The sequence below is a fragment of the Zonotrichia albicollis genome, chromosome 32, assembly GCF_047830755.1.
Source record: "Zonotrichia albicollis isolate bZonAlb1 chromosome 32, bZonAlb1.hap1, whole genome shotgun sequence".
NCBI lineage: Eukaryota > Metazoa > Chordata > Aves > Passeriformes > Passerellidae > Zonotrichia > Zonotrichia albicollis.
The window spans coordinates 898,981-917,589 of NC_133850.1; the positions used below are offsets into that span (position 1 = coordinate 898,981).

Consider the following 18,609-nt stretch of genomic DNA (forward strand, 5'->3'; position numbering starts at 1 on the left):
CCGCGATGGGGTCGGGCCGAGCTCCCCCTCTCCGCTCACCTCCGGGCTCCGGGCGGCGATGCCGGCGGGGCCGGGACAGCTGCGGCCCGAGCGGGGGAACCGCGTGGTGTTGGAGCGGTTCTTCCTCCCGGTGTTCCTGTTCCGTTGTCCCTCCTCTTCCTTTGTCCCTCCTCTTCCTTCTTCTTCTCCCCCTCCTCTCCCTCCCGCTCCTCCTCCGCTCCGAGTCCGGCCCGGGCAGCGCCGGCACCCAAAAGCAGGCGGGGAGCGAGGGCGTGGTTATGCAAATCTGAGAGCGATCGCGCGCTGGGATTGGTGGGAGGGAGGAGCGCGGGCTTTGCTCGCTGACGTCATGGCTGGGACCGGGACCGGGAATGGGGACCAGGAATGGGGACAGGGACCAGGAAGGAAAAGGGACCCTGTTGTGTTCTCAGGGCTCCCAGGATGACGGAAGAGATGAAAATTTTGACTCAATTTTTTTATTTTCAGAAAGCTCATTATGTTATTATCGATATACTATATTAGAAGAAAATGCTATATTAGAACTATAATAAAAAAATACAGAAAAGGATTTCAAATTAAGGCTTGAAAGGAATAGAAAGGAATGATAAAAGAATCTTGTGAGTGACCAGAGAGTCTGAGACAGCTGAGCTTTGACTGGCCATTAATTACAAACAACCACACGAGACCAATCAAAGATGAAATTGCTGCATTCCACAGCACCAGATAATTAGTGTTTAAATTTCGTTCTTGAGGTCTCTCAGCTTCTCAGGAGAAAAAGATCCTTAGGAAAAGATTTTTTAATAAAATATATCTATGACAGGAGTGTGAATACTGGACTGGGAATACAGGAGAGGGGCTGGGATTGGGATCAGGAATCAGAAAATGGGAACGGGACAGGGAATAGAGAAATGGGAATTGGGGATTGGAATAGGAAGAGGGGAACAGGACAGGGAATACGGGAATGGCATCCAGATAGAGAATATGGGACAGGGACAAGTATTGAACCAGGAATGGGATCTGGACTCGGATGAGAGCAGGATCCTGGACAGGGGACAGCAGGAACCAGGACGGGAGGACGTGCGGACACTGCCAGGGCAGGGGGTCCTTGATCTGCTGCCCCAGATGGAGCTGCTGGGCCTGGGGTGCCCAAAGCCCTGAGGAGCCCCCAAATCTGTCCCAGGCACCCTCAACTCCCTGGACCCTGCATCCCCTTCATGCCCATCCTTGCTTTATTTTAATGTCTATATTTTCAACCTCAGATTTGGGTGTTTGGAAAGGACAAAGAGAAATAAAAAGAAAATCTAGGCCGTGACGAGCCAGGAGGATGTTGAGCCATCAGCCAGGTGTTCTCCAAACAGGGATCACCTGGGCTCTGCCCCCCTGGGCCCACTGGAATCATCCAGAGCAGATTCTCCAATGGTGGAGAAGACATCCAAGGATATCTAGTGTTGCTTAATACCACCAAAATTTGGACAAAATGAGATTTTTCAAGGGTCAGAAGTTGACAAATCCCGGAGGATGCGGAGCCTTTAGCCAGGTGTCCTCCAAACAGGGATCAAGCGGGTTCTGCTCACCTGGGCTCACAGGGGATCCTCCCACGGGGGATGGATTGATATTGGAGAAGACATCCAAGGCTATCTAGTGTTGCTGAATATCACCAAAAGATGGTAATAAAAAAAAGGACAAAATTTTTCTAGGGTCAGAAGTTGACAAATGTGCTCTCCACAACGGATTTCTGATCTTGGACTGCGGATGAGTTCAGGTGACCACGGGGAGCCAGGAGGATGTGGAGCCCCCAGCCAGGTGTCTTCTCAACAGGGATCAAGGGGGCTCTGCCCAGCTGGGCTCACTGGGGATGATCCAGCACTGATCCTCCCGTGTGAGATGGAGCTGGAGCAGCGCACGGAGCTCTTCCCACCCAGGGCTGCCCTCAGTGCTGGCTCTTCTGGTGTCTGGTCATGCTGCTGCTTGTGGTGAAGCCCTTCCCACACTGGGGACACTGGTAGGGTCTCTCCCCGGTGTGGCTGCGCCGGTGGGCGATGAGGGTGGAGTTGTGCTTGAATCCCACCCCACATTCGGGACAGCGGAAGGGCCTCTCGTCCGTGTGGATGCGCTGGTGCATGCGGAGATCACACGAGGTGTTAAAGCCCTTCTGGCACTGATCACACTTGTAGGGCCTCTCCCCGGTGTGGCTTCTGAGATGGATAGTCCGGCTGGAGCTGTCTCTGAAGCCCTTCCCACACTGGGGGCACTTGTAGGGTCTCTCCCCGGTGTGGATCCTCCTGTGTTTGACGAGGGTTGACTTCTCTTTGAATCCCACCCCACAATCGGGACAGCGGAAGGGCCTCTCGTCCGTGTGGATGCGCTGGTGGACAAGGAGATCAGACGAGGTGTAAAAGCCCTTCTGGCACTGATCACACTCGTAGGGCCTCTCCCCGGTGTGGCTTCTGAGGTGGACAGTCAGGCTGGAGCTCTGGATGAAACTCTTCCCACACTGGGGACACTCCTGGAGTCCCTCGCCAGTGTGGATGCGCCGGTGGGTGTTGAGGTGGGACGTGCGTCTGAAGCCCTTCCCGCACTCACGGCAGCGGAACGGCCTCTCCTCGGTGTGGGTGATCTGGTGACTGAGGAGATTGGAGCTGCTCCGAAAGCGTTTCCTGCACTGACCACACTCGTAGGGCCTCTCCCCGGTGTGGATGCGCCGGTGCTGGTTGAGTTCGGAGACGCTTTTGAAGCGCTTCCTGCAGTCGGGGCACTGGAAGGGCCTCTCGTCTGAGTGTGAGCGCTGGTGCACCACGAGTTCAGAGCTGCTCCTAAACCTCTTCTTGCACTGGTCACACTCGTAGGGTCGCTCCCCCGTGTGGCTCCTCTGGTGGTAAGTCAGTTTGTACTTGGACATGAAACTCTTCCCGCACTCCCCACACTCAAAGGGCCTCTCCCCGGTGTGGCTCCTCAGGTGCACAGTCAGGCTGGAGCTCGCTCTGAAGCTCTTCCCACACTGGGGACACTCGTGGGGTCTCTCCCCAGTGTGGATGCGCCGGTGGGTGATCAGAGTGGACTTTTGCCTGAAGCCCTTCCCGCAGTCTCGACAGTGGAACGGCCTCTCCTCGGTGTGGATGAGCTTGTGATGGAGGAGGTTGGTGCTGGTCAGGAACCTCTTATTGCACTGATCACACTTGTAGGGCCTCTCCCCGGTGTGGATCATCCGGTGCCTGTTCAGGGTGGAGACGAGGTTGAAGCCCTTCCCGCAGTCGGGGCACTGGAAGGGCCTCTCGTCCGTGTGTGAGCGCTGGTGCACCAGGAGCTCAGAGCTCCTCACAAACCTCTTCTGGCACTGGTCACACTCGTAGGGTCGTTCCCCCGTGTGGGTTCTCTGGTGGGCTGAAAGGGTGGAACTATGTCTAAAGCTCTGCCCACACTCCCCACACCTATAGGGCTTCTCCCCAGTGTGGATTCGCTGGTGGACGACGAGGCTGGACCTTTCCCTGAATCCGTTTCCACAATCAGGACAGCAAAATGGCCGCTCGTTGGTGTGAATGCGCTGGTGAATGACGAGATCGGACTTGGTGTAAAACCTCTGATGGCATTCAGCACATTCAAAGGGACTCTCCCCGGTGTGGCTCCTCAGGTGGGCAGTCAGTTTGGACCTACACCTGAAGCTCTTCCCACACTCGGAGCACTTGTGGGGCTTCTCCTCCCCACCATGGAGCTGCTCATGGACCCCCAGCTCTGAGCTCTGACCCTGCTCCAGGCTGGGTTTTTCCCCCTCAGATCCCGTGTGGGTTCTCTGGTGCACAATCAGGCAGGATCTCCTCTTGAAGCTCTTCCCACACTCGGAGCACTTGTGGGGCTTCTCCTCCCCACCCTGGAGCTGCTCACGGGGCCCCAGCTCGGATCTCTGAGCCCCTCCATGGCCCAGGCTGGCTCTTTCCCCCTCGGATCCCCGCACTCTGCCTTTGCAGCCCCTCCTGCTCAGGGATCTCCGCGGCTTCTCCTCCCCGTTGGCTTCTCCCTGCCGAGCCGTGGAGCCGCTCCAAACGGCCTCTGCCACCGGCTCCTCGCTGCTCTCCATGCTCAGCTCCTGCTCGGGGGGAGCAAGGACAAGGACACGATGGGATTTGCCCCCGTGGGGACAAGGACACGATGGGATTTGCCCCCACGGGGAGAAGGACACGATGGGATTTGCCTCCCCTTCCCCCCACAAAAACCCTCCCGGAGCCCCCCGCGATGGGGTCGGGCCGAGCTCCCCCTCTACGCTCACCTGCGGGCTCCGGGCGGCGATGCCGGCGGGGCCGGGGCAGCTGCGGCCGCAGCGCGGGAACCGCGTGGTGTTGGGGCGCCTCTTCCTCCCGGTGTTTCTGTTCCGTTGTCCCTCCTCTTCCTTTGTCCCTCCTCTTCCTTTGTCCCTCCTCCTCCTGCTTCTCTTCCCCCGCTCCGAATCCGCTCGGAGTCCGGCCCGGGCAGCGCCGGCACCCAAAAGCAGGCGGGGGGCGAGGGCGTGGTTATGCAAATCTGAGAGCGATCGCGCGCTGGGATTGGTGGGAGGGAGGAGCGCGGGCTTTGCTCGCTGACGTCATGGCTGGGACCGGGACCGGGAATGGGGACCAGGAATGGGGACAGGGACCAGGAAGGAAAAGGGACCCTGTTGTGTTCTCAGGGCTCCCAGGATGGGGGAAGAGATTAAAGTTTTGACTCCGTGTTTTTATTTTCAGAAAGCTCATTTATTATTTTATTATTGATATACTATATTAGAAGAAAATACTATGTTAAAACACTAATAAAGAATAGAGAATAGGATTTCATATTAAGGCTTGAAAGGAATGATAATAAAATCTTGTGAGTGACCAGAGAGTCTGAGACAGCTGAGCTTTGACTGGCCATTAATTACAAACAACCACATGAGACCAATCAAAGATGAAATGGCAGCATTCCAAAGCACCAGATAATTAGTGTTTAAATTTCGTTCTTGAGGTCTCTCAGCTTCTAAAGAGAAAAAGATCCTAAGGAAAAAATATTTTAATAAAAGATATCTGTGACAGGAGCGTGAATACTGGACTGGGAATACAGGAGAGGGGCCGGGATTGGGATCAGGAATCAGAAAATGGGAACGGGACAGGGAACAGAGAAATGGGAATTGGGGACTGGAATAGGAAAAGGGGAACAGGACAGGGAATACGGGAATGGCATCCAGATAGAGAATATGGGACAGGGACAAGTATTGAACCAGGAATGGGATCTGGACTCGGATGAGAGCAGGATCCTGGACAGGGGACAGCAGGAACCAGGACGGGAGGACGTGGGGACACTGCCAGGACAGGGGGTCCTTGATCTGCTGCCCCAGATGGAGCTGCTGGGCCTGGGGTGCCCAAAGCCCTGAGGAGCCCCCAAATCTGTCCCAGGCACCCTCAACTCCATGGACCCAGCATCCCCCTCATGCCCATCCTTGCTTTTTTTTAATGTCTATATTTTCAACCTCAGATTTGACTGTTTGGAAAGGACAAAGAGAAATAAAAAGAAAATCTAGGCCGTGACGAGCCAGGAGGATGTTGAGCCATCAGCCAGGTGTTCTCCAAACAGGGATCACCTGGGCTCTGCCCCCCTGGGCCCACTGAGAATCATCCAGAGCAAATTCTCCAGTGGTGGAGAAGACATCCAAGGATATCTAGTGTTGCTTAATAACAAATTTCCAAAATTTGGAAAAAATGAGATTTTTCAAGGTCAGAAGTTGACAAATCCCGGAGGATGCGGAGCCTTTAGCCAGGTGTGCTCCAAACAGGGATCAAGGGGGTTCTGCTCACCTGGGCTCACAGGGGATCCTCCCACGGGGGATGGATTGATATTGGAGAAGACATCCAAGGCTATCTAGTGTTGCTGAATATCACCAAAAGATGGTAATAAAAAAAAGGACAAAATTTTTCTAGGGTCAGAAGTTGACAAATGTGCTCTCCACAACGGATTTCTGATCTTGGACTGCGGATGAGTTCAGGTGACCACGGGGAGCCAGGAGGATGTGGAGCCCCCAGCCAGGTGTCTTCTCAACAGGGATCAAGGGGGCTCTGCCCAGCTGGGCTCACTGGGGATGATCCAGCACTGATCCTCCCGTGTGAGATGGAGCTGGAGCAGCGCACGGAGCTCTTCCCACCCAGGGCTGCCCTCAGTGCTGGCTCTTCTGGTGTCTGGTCATGCTGCTGCTTGTGGTGAAGCCCTTCCCACACTGGGGACACTGGTAGGGTCTCTCCCCGGTGTGGCTGCGCCGGTGGGCGATGAGGGTGGAGTTGTGCTTGAATCCCACCCCACATTCGGGACAGCTGAAGGGCCTCTCGTCCGTGTGGATGCGCTGGTGCACAAGGAGATCAGACGAGGTGTAAAAGCCCTTCTGGCACTGATCACACTCGTAGGGCCTCTCCCCGGTGTGGCTTCTGAGGTGGACAGTCAGGGTGGAGCTGCGGGTGAAAGTCTTCCCACACTGGGGACAATCGTGGGGTCTCTCCCCGGTGTGGATGCGCCGGTGGACGATGAGGTGGGAGTTGCATCGGAAGCTCTGCCCGCAGTCACGACAGTGGAACGGCCTCTCCTCGGTGTGGATGAGCCGGTGACCGAGGAGGTGGGTGCTGTTGAGGAACCTCTTATTGCACTGATCACACTCGTACGGCCTCTCCCCTGTGTGGATGCGCTGGTGCCTGTTGAGGTGGGAGATTCTTTTGAAACCCTTCCCGCAGTCGGGGCACTGGAAGGGCCTCTGGTCCGTGTGTGAGCCCTGGTGCCCCACGAGTTTAGAGCTGCTCACAAACCGCTTCTGGCATTGGTCACACTGGTAGCGTCGTTCCCCCGTGTGGCTCCTCTGGTGGACAGTCAGAGTAGAGCTCGAGGTAAAGCTCTTCCCACACTCGGAGCACTTTTGGGGCTTCTCCTCCCCACCCTGGAGCTGCTCTTGGACCCCCAGCTCTGAGTTCTGACCCTGCTCCAGGCTGGGTTTTTCCTCCTCAGATCCCGTGTGGGTTCTCTGGTGCACAATCAGGCAGGATCTCCTCTTGAAGCTCTTCCCACACTCGGAGCACTTGTGGGGCTTCTCCTCCCCGTCGGCTTCTCCCTGCCGAGCCGTGGAGCCGCTCCAAACGGCCTCTGCCTCCGGCTCCTCGCTGCTCTCCATGCTCAGCTCCTGCTCGGGGAGAGCAAGGACAAGGACACGATGGGATTTGCCGCTATGGGGACAAGGACACGATGGGATTTGCCCCCATAGGGACAAGGACACGATGGGATTTGCCCCCACGGGGAAAAGGACACGATGGGATTTACCCCATAGGGACAAGGACACGATGGGATTTGCCCCCACGGGGACAAGGACACGATGGGATTTGCCGCTATGGGGACAAGGACACGATGGGATTTGCCTCTCCCGCCCCCCACAAAAACCCTCCCGGAGCCCCCCGCGATGGGGTCGGGCCGAGCTCCCCCTCTCCGCTCACCTGCGGGCTCCGGGCGGCGATGCCGGCGGGGCCGGGGCAGCTGCGGCCGGAGCGGGGGAACCGCGTGGTGTTGGGGCGCCTATTCCTCCCGGTGTTTCTGTTCCGTTGTCCCTCCTCTTCCTTTGTCCCTCCTCTTTCTCCTCCTCCTTCTCCCCCTCCTCTTCCTCCCGCTCCTCCTCTGCTCCGAGTCCGGCCCGGGCAGCGCCGGCACCCAAAAGCAGGCGGGGAAGAAGGGCGTGGTTATGCAAATCAGGGAGCGATCGCGCGCTGGGATTGGTGGGAGGGAGGAGCGCGGGCTTTGCTCGGCGACGTCATGGCTGGAGGGGACCGGGAATGGGAATGGGGACCAGGAACGGAAAAGGGACCCTGTGGTGGTCTCAGGGGTCCCAAGATGAGGGAGGGATGAAAATTTTGACTCCGTGTTTTTATTTTCAGAAAGACGATTTATTATTTTATGATATATATAGTACACTAAAAGCAAATGCTACATTAAAGGTATACGAAAGTAATAGAAAACTAAGATTTCATCAGAAAGCTAGAAAATAATAAGAAACAATGATGATAAAATCTCGTGAGTAACCAAATTTCAAGACAGCTAAACTGTGATTGGTCCTTCATTAGCAACAACCACACTAGACCAATCAAAGATGAAATTGCTGCATTCCACAGCACCAGATAATTAGTGTTTATAGCTTCATTTTAGAGGCCATTCAGCTTCTCAGGAGAAAAAGATCCTAAGGAAAGGATTTTTTAATAAAATATGTCCATGACACATTTTATTTAAATGGAGCGTGAATACTGGACTGGGATTGGGAATCAGGAGAGGGGCTGGGATTGGGATCAGGAATCAGAAAATGGGAAGGGGACAGGGAATAGAGAAATGGGAATTGGGGACTGGAATAGGAAAAGGGGAAAAGGACAGGGAATAGAGAAATGGGAATTGGGATCAGGAATCAGAAAATGGGAACGGGACAGGGAATAGAGAAATGGGAATTGGGGACTAGAATAGGAAAATGGGCACAGGACAGGGAATTCGGGAATTCCAACCAGATAGAGAATATTGGAGAGAGACAAGTATTGAACCAGGAATGGGATCTGGACTCGGATGAGAGCAGGATCCTGGACAGGGGACAGCAGGAACCAGGACGGGAGGACGTGGGGACACTGCCAGGGCAGGGGGTCCTTGATCTGCTGCCCCAGATGGAGCTGCTGGGCCTGGGGTGCCCAAAGCCCTGAGGAGCCCCCAAATCTGTCCCAGGCACCCTCAACTCCATGGACCCAGCATCCCCCTCATGGAAAAAATTACGGAAAAAATGACAGAAAAACTTTTTCTGGGGTCAGAAGTTGACAAATGTGCTCTCCACAATGGATTTCTGATCTTGGACTGCGGATGAGCTCAGGTGACCACGGGGAGCCAGGAGGATGTGGAGCCCCCAGCCAGGTGTCTTCTCAACAGGGATCAAGGGGGCTCTGCCCAGCTGGGCTCACTGGGGATGATCCAGCACGGATCCTCCCGTGTGAGATGGAGCTGGAGCAGGGCACGGAGCTCTTCCCATCCAGGGCTGCCCTCAGTGCTGGCTCTTCTGGTGTCTGGTCAAAGTGGAGGATTTAGAAAAGCCCTTCTCACACTGGGGACACTGGTGGGGTCTCTCCCCGGTGTGGATGCGCCGGTGGACAATGAGGTGGGAGCTATGCTTGAATCCCACCCCACAATCGGGACAGCGGAAAGGTTTCTGATCCGTGTGGATGCGCTGGTGCTTTAGGAGATGAGACGAGGTGTAAAAGCCCTTCTGGCACTGATCACACTTGAAGGGCCTCTCCCCAGTGTGGCTTCTGAGGTGGACAGTCAGCCTGGAGCTCTGGATGAAACTCTTCCCACACTGGGGACACTCATAGGGCCTCTCACCGGTGTGGATGCTCCTCAGGTGGGCAGTCAGGTGGGAGCTCGCTCTGAAGCTCTTCCCACACTGGGGACACTGGTAGGGTCTCTCCCCGGTGTGGATGCGCCTGTGGGCGATGAGGGCAGAGTTGTGCTTCAATCCCACCCCACAATCGGGACAGCGGAAGGGCCTCTCGTCCGTGTGGATGCGCTGGTGACTGAGGAGATCAGACGAGGTGTAAAAGCCCTTCTGACACTGATCACACTTGTAGGGCCTCTCCCCGTTGTGGATTCTGAGATGGATAGTCCGGCTGGAGCTGTCTATGAAGCCCTTCCCACACTGGGGGCACTTGTAGGGTCTCTCCCCGGTGTGGATCCTCCTCTGTGTGACGAGGGTTGACTTCTCTTTGAATCCCACCCCACAATCAGGACAGCGGAAGGGCCTCTCGTCCGTGTGGATGCGCTGGTGCTTGAGGAGATCAGACGAGGTGTAAAAGCCCTTCTGGCACTGATCACACTCGTAGGGCCTCTCCCCGGTGTGGCTTCTGAGGTGGACAGTCAGGGTGGAGCCGTGGGTGAAAGTCTTCCCACACTGGGGACACTCGTGGGGTCTCTCCCCGGTGTGGATGCGCCGGTGGACGATGAGGTGGGAGTTGCGTCGGAAGCTCTGCCCGCAGTCACGGCAGTGGAACGGCCTCTCCTCGGTGTGGATGAGCCGGTGACGGAGGAGGTGGGTGCTGTTGAGGAACCTCTTATTGCACTGATCACACTCGTACGGCCTCTCCTCGGTGTGGATGCGCTGGTGCCTGTTGAGGTGGGAGATTCTTTTGAAACCCTTCCCGCAGTCGAGGCACTGGAAGGGCCTCTGGTCCGTGTGTGAGCCCTGGTGCCCCACGAGTTCAGAGCTGCTCACAAACCGCTTCTGGCATTGGTCACACTGGTAGGGTCGTTCCCCCGTGTGGCTCCTCTGGTGGACAGTCAGAGTACAGCTCGAGGTGAAGCTCTTCCCACACTCGGAGCACTTTTGGGGCTTCTCCTCCCCGTCGGCTTCTCCCTGCCGAGCCGTGGAGCCGCTCCAAACGGCCTCTGCCTCCGGCTCCTCGCTGCTCTCCATGCTCAGCTCCTGCTCGGGGGGAGCAAGGACAAGGACACGATGGGATTTGCCCCCACGGGGGGACAAGGACATGATAGGATTTTCCCTCATGGGGACAAGGACACGATGGGATTTGCCTCCCCCGCCCCCCACAAAAACCCTCCCGGAGCCCCCCGCGATGGGGTCGGGCCGAGCTCCCCCTCTCCGCTCACCTCCGGGCTTCGGGCGGCGATGCCGGCGGGGCCGGGACAGCTGCGGCCCGAGCGGGGGAACCGCGTGGTGTTGGAGCGGTTCTTCCTCCCGGTGTTCCTGTTCCGTTGTCCCTCCTCTTCCTTTGTCCCTCCTCTTCCTTCTTCTTCTCCCCCTCCTCTCCCTCCCGCTCCTCCTCCGCTCCGAGTCCGGCCCGGGCAGCGCCGGCACCCAAAAGCAGGCGGGGAGCGAGGGCGTGGTTATGCAAATCTGAGAGCGATCGCGCGCTGGGATTGGTGGGAGGGAGGAGCGCGGGCTTTGCTCGCTGACGTCATGGCTGGGACCGGGACCGGGAATGGGGACCAGGAATGGGGACAGGGACCAGGAAGGAAAAGCGACCCTGTTGTGTTCTCAGGGCTCCCAGGATGACGGAAGAGATGAAAATTTTGACTCAATTTTTTTATTTTCAGAAAGCTCATTATGTTATTATCGATATACTATATTAGAAGAAAATGCTATATTAGAACTATAATAAAAAAATACAGAAAAGGATTTCAAATTAAGGCTTGAAAGGAATAGAAAGGAATGATAAAAGAATCTTGTGAGTGACCAGAGAGTCTGAGACAGCTGAGCTTTGACTGGCCATTAATTACAAACAACCACACGAGACCAATCAAAGATGAAATTGCTGCATTCCACAGCACCAGATAATTAGTGTTTAAATTTCGTTCTTGAGGTCTCTCAGCTTCTCAGGAGAAAAAGATCCTAAGGAAAAGATTTTTTAATAAAATATATCTATGACAGGAGTGTGAATACTGGACTGGGAATACAGGAGAGGGGCTGGGATTGGGATCAGGAATCAGAAAATGGGAACGGGACAGGGAATAGAGAAATGGGAATTGGGGACTGGAATAGGAAGAGGGGAACAGGACAGGGAATACGGGAATGGCATCCAGATAGAGAATATGGGACAGGGACAAGTATTGAACCAGGAATGGGATCTGGACTCGGATGAGAGCAGGATCCTGGACAGGGGACAGCAGGAACCAGGACGGGAGGACGTGGGGACACTGCCAGGGCAGGGGGTCCTTGATCTGCTGCCCCAGATGGAGCTGCTGGGCCTGGGGTGCCCAAAGCCCTGAGGAGCCCCCAAATCTGTCCCAGGCACCCTCAACTCCCTGGACCCTGCATCCCCTTCATGCCCATCCTTGTTTCAGTTCAACGTCTTTAATACTGCCCACCTGGGCTCACTGGGGACCATCCAGGGCACATCCTCCCATGGTGGAGAAGACATCCAAGCCTATCTAGTGTTGCTGAAGGCCACCACAGGTTGGAAAAAATGACAGAAAAAATACCAGATAAAAACTTTTGATATCAGAACGTTGACAAATGTGCTCTCCACAATGGATTTCTGATCTTCGACTGCAGATAAATTCAGGTGACCACGGGGAGCCAGGAGGATGTGGAGCCCCCAGCCGGGTGTCCTCCAAACAAGGATCAAGGGGGCTCTGCCCACCTGGGCTCACTGGGGACCATCCAGACCAGATCCTCCCGTGTGAGATGGAGCTGGAGCAGCGCACGGAGCTCTTCCCACCCAGGGCTGCCCTCAGTGCTGGCTCTTCTGGTGTCTGGTCATGCTGCTGCTTGTGGTGAAGCCCTTCCCACACTGGGGACACTTGTGGGGTATCTCCCCGGTGTGTATGCGCCCGTGGGCGATGAGGTGGGAGTTGTGCTTGAATCCCACCCCACAATCGGGACAGCGGAAGGGCCTCTCGTCCGTGTGGATGCACTGGTGCCTGAGGAGTTCAGACGAGGTGTAAAAGCCCTTCTGGCACTGATCACACTTGTAGGGCCTCTCCCCAGTGTGGCTTCTGAGGTGGACTGTCAGGCTGGAGCTCTGGATGAAACTCTTCCCACACTGGGGACACTCGTAGGGCCCCTCCCCGGTGTGGCTGCGCCGGTGCTTGTTGAGGGCAGAGTTGTGCCTGAAGCCCTTCCCGCAGTCACGGCAGTGGAACGGCCTCTCCTCGCTGTGAATGAGCTGGTGACTGAGGAGATTGGAGCTGCTCCGAAACTGTTTCCTGCACTGACCACACTCGTAGGGCCTCTCCCCGGTGTGGATCATCCGGTGCCTGTTGAGGTCGGAGACGCTTTTGAAGGCCATCCCGCAGTCGGGGCACTGGAAGGGCCTCTCGTCCGTGTGTGAGCGCTGGTGCACCACGAGATCAGAGCTGCTCACAAACCTCTTCTTGCACTGGTCACACTCGTAGGGTCGTTCCCCTGTGTGGCTCCTCTGGTGGTAAGTCAGTTTGGACTTGGACATGAAACTCTTCCCGCACTCCCCACACTCATAGGGCCTCTCCCCGGTGTGGCTGCTCAGGTGGGCTCTCAGGTGGGACCTCTCTCTGAAGCTCTTCCCACACTGGGGACACTCATAGGGCCTCTCCCCGGTGTGGCTCCTCAGGTGGGCAGTCAGGCTGGAGCTCACCCTGAAGCTCTTCCCACACTGGGGACACTCGTGGGGTCTCTCCCCAGTGTGGATGCGCCGGTGGGTGATCAGAGCCTCCTTGCGCCTGAAGCTCTGCCCGCAGTCACGGCAGTGGAAGGGCCTCTCCTCGGTGTGGATGAGCTGGTGCTGGAGGAGATGGGAGCTCCTCAGGAACCTCTTCTGGCACTGATCACACTCGTAGGGCCTCTCCCCGGTGTGGCTCCTCAGATGGGCAGTCAGGCTGGAGCTCGCTGTGAAGCTCTTCCCACACTGGGGACACTCGTGGGGTCCCTCGCCGGTGTGGATGCGCCGGTGGGTGATCAAGGCGGACTTTTGCCTGAAGCCCTTCCCGCAGTCACGGCAGTGGAACGGCCTCTCCTCGCTGTGAATGAGCTGGTGACGGAGGAGACTGGAGCTGCTCAGGAACCTCTTATTGCACTGATCACACTCGTAGGGTCCTTCCCCCGTGTGGCTCCTCAGGTGGATAATCAGATTGGAGCTCTTGGTGAAACTCTTGCCACACTGGAGACACTCATAGGGCCTCTCCCCAGTGTGGATCCTCAGGTGCACAGTCAGGCTGGAGCTGTGGGTGAAACTCTTCCCACACTGGGGACAGTCGTGGGGTCTCTCCCCAGTGTGAATGCGCCGGTGGGTGGTGAGAGCGGAATTTTCCCTGAATCCCTTCCCACAATCAGGACAGCGGAACGGCCGCTCCTCGGTGTGAACCCGCTGGTGACTACGAAGATTGGAGCTGCTCAAGAACCTCTTCTTGCACTGGTGACACTCGTAGGGTCGTTCCCCCGTGTGGCTCCTCAGGTGGGCAGTCAGTTTGGACCTACACCTGAAACTCTTCCCACACTCGGAGCACTTGTGGGGCTTCTGCTCCCCATCCTGGAGCTGCTCTTGGACCCCCAGCTCTGAGCTCTGACCCTGCTCCAGGCTGGGTTTTTCCCCCCCAGGTCCCGTGTGGGTTCTCTGGTGCACAATCAGGCAGGATCTCCTCTTGAAGCTCTTCCCACACTCGGAGCACTTGTGGGGCTTCTCCTCCCCACCCTGGAGCTGCTCACGGGGCCCCAGCTCGGATCTCTGAGCCCCTCCATGGCCCAGGCTGGCTCTTTCCCCCTCGGATCCCCGCGCTCTGCCTTTGCAGCCCCTCCTGCTCAGGGATCTCCGCGGCTTCTCCTCCCCGTTGGCTTCTCCCTGCCGAGCCGTGGAGCCGCTCCAAACGGCCTCTGCCTCCGGCTCCTCGCTGCTCTCCATGCTCAGCTCCTGCTCGGGGGGAGCAAGGACAAGGACACGATGGGATTTGCCCCCGTGGGGACAAGGACACGATGGGATTTGCCTCCCCTGCCCCCCACAAAAACCCTCCCGGAGCCCCCCGCGATGGGGTCGGGCCCAGCTCCCCCTCTCCGCTCACCTGCGGGCTCCGGGCGGCGATGCCGGCGGGGCCGGGGCAGCTGCGGCCGGAGCGCCGGAACCGCGTAGTGTTGGGGAGCCTCTTCCTCCCGGTGTTCCTGTTCCGTTGTCCCTCCTCTTCCTTTGTCCCTCCTCTTCCTCCTCCCGCTCCTTCTCCCCCTCCTCCCGCTCCTCCTCCGCTCCGAGTCCGGCCCGGGCAACGCCGGCCCCAAAAGCAGCCGCGGAGCGAAGGCGTGGTTATGCAAATCAGGGAGCGATCGCACGTTCGGATTGGTGGGAGGGAGGAGCGCGGGGTTTGCTCGGTGGCGCCATGTTGGGGGTGGTTCTGCAGCGTCCGGGGAGAGCGGAGCGGGAATGGGGACCGGGAATGGGGACCGGGACCGGGAATGGGGCCCGAGAAGGGGAACAGGAACCGGGAATGGGGACCGGGAACAGGAACCGGGACAAGGACCGAGAATGGGGACAGGGACCGGAGACCGGGAATGGGAATGGAACCGGAAGTGCGGACAGGGAGCGGGACTGGGGACAGGGAATGGGGACCGGGAATGCGAACCAGGAACGGGAACACGAAATGTGGACCAGTATTGGGGACAGGGAGCGGGAATGGAGACCGGGAATGGGGACCCAGACTGGGGATAAGGACCGGCAATGGGAATGGGGACAGCGAATGGGGACCGTGGTGTTCCCAAAGCCAGGAGGAAACCCCAAATCTGTCCCAGGAACCCTCAACTCCCTCTGGCCCAGCATCCCCCTCATCCCCTGGAATATCCTCCCATGTCCACATCCTCATCTTTGTTAGATGTCTTTATTATTAATCTTGGATTTAAAAACGTGTAGAAAAATAACAAAGAGAAAAAAAAAGAAAATCCAGGATACGAGTAGCCAGGTGGATGTGGAGCCCCCAGCCAGGTGTCCTCCAAACTGGGATCACCTGGGCTCTTCCCACCTGGGCTCACTGGGGATCACCCAGCACAGACCATCCAGAGGGGGATGGAGCTGGAGCAGCGCACGGAGCTCTTCCCACCCAGGGCTGCCCTCAGTGCTGGCTCTGTAGGTGTCTGCTCAAGTAGGAAATATGAGAAAAGCCCTTCCCACACTGGGGACACTTGTGGGGTCTCTCCCCGGTGTGGATCCTCCTGTGTTTGACCAGACCTGAGTTGTGCTTGAATCCCACCCCACATTCGGGACAGCGGAAGGGTTTCTCATCCGTGTGGATGCGCTGGTGCACGAGGAGTTCAGACGAGGTTTAAAAGCCTTTCTGGCACTGATCACACTCATAGGGCCTCTCCCCGGTGTGGATGCGCTGGTGGGTGATGAAGGCAGAGTTACTCCAGAAGCCCTTCTTGCAATCGGGACAGCGGAACGGTTTCTCACCCGTGCATGAGGGCTGGTGCTTGCGGAGATCAGACGAGGTGTAAAAGCCTCTTCTGGAACTGATCACAATCCTAGGGCCTCTCCCTGGTGTGACTGCAAAGGTGACGGCGGAGATCAGAGCTACTCAGGAACCTCTTCTGGCACTGATCACACTTGTAGGGCCTCTCCCCGGTGTGGATCCTCAGGTGGGCAGTCAGGTGCGAGCTGTCTCTGAAGCTCTTCCCACACTGGGGACACTCGTGGGGTCTCTCCCCGGTGTGGATGCGCTGGTGGGTAATGAGGGTGCCGTTCTGCTTGAAGCCCTTCCCGCAGTCAGGGCAGTAGAAAGGCCTCAGCTCGGTGTGAATGAGCTGGTGACGGAGGAGATGGGAGGACCTGTCAAACCTTTTCTCGCACTGATCACACTCGTAGGGCCTCTCCCCGGTGTGGATCATCCGGTGCCTGTTCAGGGTGGAGACGCGGTTGAAGCCCTTCCCGCAGTCGGGGCACTGGAAGGGCCTCTCGTCCGTGTGTGAGCGCTGGTGCACCACGAGATCAGAGCTGCTCATAAAGCTCTTCTGGCACTGGTCACACTCGTAGGGTCGCTCCCCCGTGTGGCTCCTCTGGTGGTAAATCAGGTGGGAGCTCAAGGTGAAGCCCTTCCCACACTCCCCACACTTATAGGGTCTCTCCTAGGTGTGGATGCGTCGGTGGATAACCAGGTGTGACTTCTGCCTGAATCCCTTTCCACAATCAGGACAGCAAAATGGCCGCTCGTTGCTGTGAATGCGCTGGTGAATGACGAGATGGGAGTTGGTGGAAAACCTCTCATGGCATTCATCACACTCATAGGGCTTCTCCGCCGTGTGGCTCCTCAGGTGGACAGTCAGTTTGGACCTACACCTGAAGCTCTTCCCACACTCGGAGCACTTGTGGGGCTTCTCCTCCCCATCCTGGAGCTGCTCTTGGACCCCCAGCTCTGAGCTCTGACCCTGCTCCAGGCTGGGTTTTTCCCCCTCAGATCCCGTGTGGGTTCTCTGGTGCACAATCAGGCAGGATCTCCTCTTGAAGCTCTTCCCACACTCGGAGCACTGGTGGGGCTTCTCCTCCCAACCCTGGAGCTGCTCACGGGGCCCCAGCTCGGATCTCTGAGCCCCTCCATGGCCCAGGCTGGCTCTTTCCCCCTCGGATCCCCGCGCTCTGCCTTTGCAGCCCCTCCTGCTCAGGGATCTCCGCGGCTTCTCCTCCCCGTTGGCTTCTCCCTGCCGAGCCGTGGAGCCGCTCCAAACGGCCTCTGCCACCGGCTCCTCGCTGCTCTCCATGCTCAGCTCCTGCTCGGGGGGAGCAAGGACAAGGACACGATGGGATTTGCCCCTATGGGGACAAGGACACGATGGGATTTGCCCCATGGGGACAAGGACACGATGGGATTTGCCCCCGTGGGGACAAGGACACGATAGGATTTTCCTCCCCTGCCCCCCAGAAAAGCCCTCCCGGAGCCCCCCGCGATGGGGTCGGGCCGAGCTCCCCCTCTCCGCTCACCTGCGGGCTCCGGGCGGCGATGCCGGCGGGGCCGGGGCAGCTGCGGCCGGAGCGCGGGAACCGCGCGGGTTTCGGGCGCCTCTTCCTCCCTGTGTTACTGTTCCTTTGTCCCTCCTCTTCCTTTGTCCCTCCTTTTCCTTTGTCCCTCCTCTTCCTCCTCCTCCTTCTCGCCCTCCTCTCCCTCCCGCTCCTCCTCCGCTCCGAGTCCGGCCCGGGCAGCGCCGGCACCCAAAAGCAGGCGGGGAGCGAGGGCGTGGTTATGCAAATCAGGGAGCGATCGCGCGCTGGGATTGGTGGGAGGAAGGAGCGCGGGGTTTGCTCGGTGACGTCATGGCTGGAGGGGACCGCGAATGGGAATGGGTACCAGGAACGGAAAAGGGACCCTGTGGTGGTCTCAGGGGTCCCAAGATGAGGGAGGGATGAAAATTTTGACTCCGTGTTTTTATTTTCAGAAAGACGATTTATTATTTTATGATATATATAGTACACTAAAAGCAACTGCTATATTAAAGGTATACGAAAGTAATAGAAAACTAAGATTTCATCAGAAAGCTAGAAAATAATAAGAAACAATGATCATAAAATCTCGTGAGTAACCAAATTTCAAGACAGCTAAACTGTGATTGGTCCTTCATTAGCAACAACCACACTAGACCAATCAAAGATGAAATTGCTGCATTCCACAGCACCAGATCATTAGTGTTTATAGCTTAATTTTAGAGGCCATTCAGCTTCTCAGGAGAAAAAGATCCTAAGGAAAGGATTTTTTAATAAAATATGTCCATGACACATTTTATTTAAATGGAGCGTGAATACTGGACTGGGATTGGGAATCAGGAGAGGGGCCGGTATTGTGATCAGGAATCAGAAAATGGGAAGGGGACAGGGAATAGAGAAATGGGAATTGGGGACTGGAATAGGAAAAGGGGAAAAGGACAGGGAATAGAGAAATGGGAATTGGGATCAGGAATCAGAAAATGGGAACGGGACAGGGAATAGAGAAATGGGAATTGGGGACTAGAATAGGAAAATGGGCACAGGACAGGGAATTCGGGAATTCCAACCAGATAGAGAATATGGGAGAGAGACAAGTATTGAACCAGGAATGGGATCTGGACTCGGATGAGAGCAGGATCCTGGACAGGGGACAGCAGGAACCAGGACGGGAGGACGTGGGGACACT

The 18,609-nt window shown here is 57.0% G+C and overlaps 3 protein-coding genes across 3 annotated transcripts in view; all 3 read right to left on the reverse strand.

Moving 5' to 3' along the window:
• LOC141725969 (uncharacterized) overlaps positions 1–18,609 on the reverse strand; it is a 232,670-nt gene that overhangs the window by 102,563 nt on the left and 111,498 nt on the right. The window lies entirely within an intron of this gene.
• On the reverse strand, positions 1,928–7,208 carry LOC141726118 (uncharacterized). The gene is made up of 2 exons (XM_074530442.1): positions 6,229–7,208; positions 1,928–3,684 (listed from the first exon to the last, which is right to left on the reverse strand). Exons 1-2 carry the CDS (start codon positions 7,148–7,150, stop codon positions 1,931–1,933), a joined length of 2,676 nt encoding a protein of 891 aa, XP_074386543.1. The 5' UTR covers positions 7,151–7,208; the 3' UTR covers positions 1,928–1,930.
• The window catches only part of LOC141726120 (uncharacterized), a 55,048-nt gene continuing 48,263 nt past the window's right edge, over positions 11,825–18,609 (reverse strand). The window contains 3 exon segments of the mRNA XM_074530445.1: positions 11,825–13,998; positions 14,077–14,124; positions 16,038–17,258. Of these exon segments, the coding sequence (XP_074386546.1) occupies positions 12,234–13,998; positions 14,077–14,124; positions 16,038–17,206 (2,982 nt within the window). The 5' untranslated portion in view covers positions 17,207–17,258 and the 3' untranslated portion in view covers positions 11,825–12,233.

Excerpts from the sequence above, each read along its gene's own strand:
- LOC141726118 (XM_074530442.1), bottom strand. The coding sequence starts at position 7,150 with ATGGAGAGCAGCGAGGAGCCGGAGGCAGAGGCCGTTTGGAGCGGCTCC. Across the intron at positions 3,685-6,228 it reads CCACACCGGGGAGAGACCCT|ACAAGTGCTCCGAGTGTGGG; the intron begins ACCAGTGTCCCC and ends AGGAGAAGCCCC.